Source organism: Daucus carota, chromosome 5 (genome assembly GCF_001625215.2).
Source record: "Daucus carota subsp. sativus chromosome 5, DH1 v3.0, whole genome shotgun sequence".
In the NCBI taxonomy this organism is placed as follows: Eukaryota; Viridiplantae; Streptophyta; class Magnoliopsida; order Apiales; family Apiaceae; genus Daucus; species Daucus carota.
In genome coordinates, this window is record NC_030385.2 from 19,870,168 (window position 1) to 19,875,686 (window position 5,519).

At 33.9% G+C, this 5,519-nt stretch overlaps 1 protein-coding gene across 1 annotated transcript; it reads left to right on the forward strand.

Moving 5' to 3' along the window:
* The first annotated feature begins 678 nt into the window (after positions 1-678).
* On the forward strand, positions 679-3,906 carry LOC108192575 (uncharacterized). The gene is made up of 8 exons (XM_017372325.1): positions 679-828; positions 977-1,268; positions 1,405-1,498; positions 1,621-1,633; positions 1,813-1,913; positions 2,014-2,113; positions 3,602-3,756; positions 3,849-3,906. The coding sequence occupies exons 1-8, from the start codon at positions 679-681 to the stop codon at positions 3,904-3,906; spliced, it is 963 nt and encodes a 320-aa protein (XP_017227814.1).
* The last annotated feature ends 1,613 nt before the right edge of the window (positions 3,907-5,519 follow it).

Here is a 5,519-nt window from a genome sequence, read left to right on the forward strand (position 1 = left end):
GAACACTTAATCTGAGTAGCTGACACACAAATGTACTGTCTGGTTCATCTGTATCTAGCTGAATCAAATATTCTTTATCAAATAAACATTTGAGACGTAGCTTGTTCGTCGAGTCTTTGTCTTCGTAGTTCTTCTTCATAAGTAAATATAGTATGGAATCTTCTGAATAAATAAAGTATTAAAACTTTATACCTTCTGGACTTCTGGACGTGCTACAAAAGATTATTTGTACACTGAGCCTTGAACATATTAATGAACTTTTTCCAGTGGTGTGCAGCAGCATCCTGAAATTCTTCAGACATATAATTTCAATAAATCACTTGACGTTCTTCGTACGGATTCCTTCAACAGTACTTACTATTTACCTTGCTTTCTTATCAGAGTTGAGTTGGTACCTCTTTAATTACAAATAGACTAAAGATGTGCCTTTCATTATGTGATATGTATCAATCACTCCCTCTTTTATAGTCGTGATACCCATCATCATTCTAGCAACACTAATATAAATACAATTCATCTGCATATATGAAAGCCACATCTTTTCTCACTCTGGTAATTCACTGATCTTCTTTTTCTTCTGAAACCTTATTTGAGATCACCATTTTCTTACAATATCTCTTTGTTTTTGTATACAGCTAAGCTATATTAACGCATAAGTTAAAGTTTTCCGTAGACAAAATGTTCGACCAACTGTCATCACTTAGTGCTGCGAAGACCTCCTGGAGGATCAAGGTGAGGGTAACCCGGATGTGGCCTTCAATTTCTAATGGTTCCAAAGGACAAAGCGCAGGATTGAAAGGCTACAACATGATTCTCCTTGATGACGACGTAAGTATTCGATGCAACTCTATGTCATCACCTGTTGTTATTTTCCTTCTCGTTAATGCATGTATATCAGAAGTTTGAAGAAAGTGCATGAATTATATTTGTTAGCTGACATTAATATACTCTGAGACTGTCTATTTTATGAAAACAGAACTGTCATATTCATGCGTTTTCCTATGCAAAGACTTGGAAAGCAATCGAGGAAAAGATCGAGGAAGGTTGCCTTTATGTAATATCGAACTTCTATACAAAAGAGGCGTTGGGATCACTGAAGCCTGTTTCATCCAAGTACATCATCAACTTTTCCCCGTCGACAACTGTTGATAAGCTCGAGGAAGATTATTTCATGATTCCCATTCACAAGTTTGAGTTCATTGATCTTGGCGATCTTTTTGGCCTTGTAAGCAGCTATACCAATACGGAGTTTCCAGACTATTCTACAGGTTAACTGATCACCTTGATTTTGGTTGATATCAATTCATTACTACATGCATATTAGACGATAGCGAAGTATTTATTCTTTATTTAGCTTTCCTGTTTCATGAGCCATATATACATAATACCATATACTTTCCATAGTCATAGGTGTTATTGAAGAATATGAAAGAGACATTGAGATACAAACAATGTATGGAGATAGGCACATTGTGAGATTCCGTCTTACTGATGGAAGGTTTGTACGAAGTTAAAGTTTTATATTCATTCTTTTACAAATAAGTAATATAATACACTTTTTACAAATGTCTATTCATTATCTGTAACGTTTTCTTTCTACAATCATGTCAAAATATGCAGGAACTCTCACATGGTAATTGTCTAGGGCGACCTAGCAGTTAAAACTAATGAGGAATTTTTTCGGATTAAAGAAACACCTGTAGTTGCTATTCTTGTGAGTGTGAAAGTCAAGACATTCATGAGTATGAATGTGCTATATTATTTTAGATTGACGTATACATTGTTTTTTAATGTTTTTAAATCTTTACTAAGAGCGAATTTTCATATGCAAAATGGGTACAAATTGCTACTATACCCTCATCAAAGATATATCTTAATTTGGACTTTGATGTTGTTCATTCAATGAGGCAGAGGTTACTAATAAGCACGATTTTTTGAACACAATTTTATGTTTTGTTGCCTGTAATGTTGTGAGACATTTGATATATAGTCATTTTTTTTCTCTTTGGATAGGCTTGATGAGGAGGGCTACATACATACAGAGAAAGTTCAAGATTCTCATGCTGGCGAGTCTTCCGCAGCAACATATGTTGTAGCTGATCTCATTGAGACTGTGACTAGGGGTGTGTATTCGGTTAACCGAAACCGAAACTGAATTTTTTTTCGGTTAACCGAAACCGAATTTCAATAAAAAAAACTCTACCGAAAACCAAACCGAATTAAATTCGGTTTTTAACCGAACCGAAATTTAAATTTCGGTTAATACCGAAAACGGAAATTATTAACCGAAATTTTCAAAAAACATCCAAAAAGTGAAAATTATGAAAATAAAAGCAAGTTTACATTTCAAGTTAATAGAAAAAGGCTTCGGCGAGAATAAAAAATAACTACAAAAACTATTTGAGTGTCTTACAAAATATACCTGAAGGCTGGAGACTGAAAGCGTTTGAGGGTTTGAGCATCAGGGAGCAGCAGATCGATGGAAGTTAATGAACTGGTATTAAGGTAGGTCATATATATTCTCGGTAGTAAGTAGATACACGCTTATAAATTATAAAAACATTTACACTATTAATTAAAAAAATTATTTTTTATATAGTATATAAAAATTCGATTAACCATTCGGTTTTCGGTTAACCGAGGTTTAACACCGAAAAACCAAAAAACCGAAATATCAAAATTTGGCTACCGAAAACCGAACCGAAATTTAGAATTCGGTTAACCGAACCGAAATTATTTCAATTTTTTGGTTCGGTTTTCGGTTAACCAAACCGAATGCACACCCCTAACTGTGACCATGAAAGATCTAAGTCAATAGACTGCAACTGAACATTTGGATGTATACATTGCGGGTGTTTGGATGCCGTGCTTCTCAACTTAAAAGAGACATAAGCTGAGTTCTACTTCTTTGCTACCGTTTGGCAAATTATCAGAGGTGCTTAAATGTTGTAATAAAAGCCCAAGAAAAAAGCTAGGTTACCTGGCTTTTAATTTTCCCGAACTCTGGCTTCTTTCTGATCTTCTTCACTGTTGCTTAATGTACCGGATCCTAGACAATTGTTTAGTCTCATGCTAAAGAAACTTTGTAAAATTTGAAATAAATAAATCTACACACGAGATCATTTATACCAGAGATAATTTTTAAAAAAAATTAATTAATTCATGACTCAAGATGCATAATAAATCGTAGATTTATTATCATAATTTATTTTAATAATAAAATTTTGTATTTATAATATATTTCATGTGTTAATAATAAAAGGTCTTATATTATTATAATTTATTTTTTAATAAAAACAAATTACTATATTATAAAATTACGAAACTATACCAACTTAAAAGTTAAGTTATCCAAACACTTATAAAACTTCTCGTAACTTATAAGTCACAGTATCCAAACACTTCTGGTAGCTTATAAGTTAACACCAACTTCTCACTTCTAATCCACTTCTTTACTTTAAGCAATAAGTCACTTCTTTTAAGCTCAGCCAAACGGCCCCATTGTTCTTTATCCATTTTCTGTCTTTGATCGTGACTATGGTTTATTGCATATATTGACATTTATTTATTTCCAGTTGACTAACTCATATGTTTTGTCCAGAGGTATTATCTGAGTAATGTGAAAGTCAGTAGTGTGGATGAATCTGAAAAATGGTGGTACACGAGCTATATCAATTGTAGCGAGGAGGTTACTAAACTGGAAGGCACTTTCAGATGCCCTGAATTCAAGAAAAATACTCCTGTGGCTGCTAAGAGGTTGTTGCTTAACCAGCGCAACTAATTCTTCAATATCATGTATTACATGTCTCTTCTATTACTAATTCAAGTATACCTTTCTTGATATGCAGGTACAAGATAATGATCGTGGCAGGAGATGGTCCTGAATCTTTTAATTTTGTTCAGTAGGACCGTGCAGCTAAGCGGATTGTAGGAAAAACAGCTACAAAACTGATCGCAGACAGCACTCAGGTGTTTATACAATAGGAATGCACTGTGCCTTTGTTTTAATTCATGTACATGCTTCAACAGTTGATCGAATTTGTTTGTTTGAGTTCGGGAAGGTTTGGTTAACGGAGTTCTGGCTAAGATTAAAGAGATTGTTGGCAAGGAACTAACCTTGAATATTAGAATCAAGCACGACAATGTCCTTCTCAAGAGCACTGTCTTCTTTGCATCCAATGCTTATGAGCCTGATGTAACAAGTTCTGTCAGTATTGATGCATCAACCTTTGGAGCAACTGTTTCGAGTATTAATGAGATAAGCTTACCATACAACAATGAACTTATAAATGATTTACATCAAAAAAGCTTTCAGTCACTGAATTATGCACACATATGAGTTTGTATACAGAGCAATGTGGCTGATTTGGAACAGCCCGGAGACACACCTGGAACATCCAAATCATCTAGCAAAAAAATCAAGCTGGTAATATGCATTTCATTGGCGACAAAGTATCCCTCTATTTTTTGGATAATTCAATGCTTTAATACTGTTTTTCAATCTGCAGGAGCTTTGATCCGGTTTTTGGTTCGCCGAAGTGTGATGTACGCAACAACTTTTGCTACTGTGATCACCCAGTCATTTTGTTATCGTTCAATGTTTTTCAATTCTAAAGTTCTGATGGTTTTGGATTTTCAAGTTTGAGTTTGCCGTAGTATGTTTGCTTATTCCCAGTTATGAACAATTTATTGGTAACGTAGAATGATTGTTTTGATAACGTTCAAGAATTTATCCTTATCAGTTTTTTTAATGCTATTTCCGTTGTTTAAGTTTGATGCACTTTTAGTTTTGTACTCAGAAGTTATCTCAAGTAACCTATTTTCATCGGTATCTTTCTTTGTTTTTTAAATCATTTATGTTGTTTTCTAAAGAAGTTAATTTATACAAAAACCGGATTTTGTAGATTTTGTAGGCCGTGTGCGAAGCACAGGCAATATTACTAGTTAATTCTTAAGTTCTGAAAAACAAAGCAGCATCGGCCTGATTAAGATTCTGGTCTAAGAGATTTGATCTTGTTGGCTCAAAATTTTTTCATTTACTGGTCTTGGTTAAGAAGTCACAGAATATGAACTAATTGGACACTGTATGTCGCCGATGTTCCGGAGCTACATCGATTTAAAGATATAAGATCTGTATTTTGACATTATGACTTGTGAGAAAAGGATAAGGAAGACGTAAAGGGGTTTATTAAGTCAGTGACTTAATAACCATTACTAAATACTTAATATTAGGAATACAAGTAACTATTATACATGTACATAGTATTAATAAATATTAAAATTATTTATATATTAATACAGATTTCCGGTCTGGTTCGGGTTTGTATTCAGTTAGAAATGAGTTTCAGATTTTTGGATTGGGTTTGAAATGGTATGCCCTAAACCTAAACCTGACCTAAAAATAGTTTGGGTTTAAAAATCATATCCAAACCCGAACTCAAACCTGAAATATTCGGGTATGGCAAAATCCAATCGGGTCGGTACAGATCTGATGTCCATCGGTTTGGTACGGATTATTT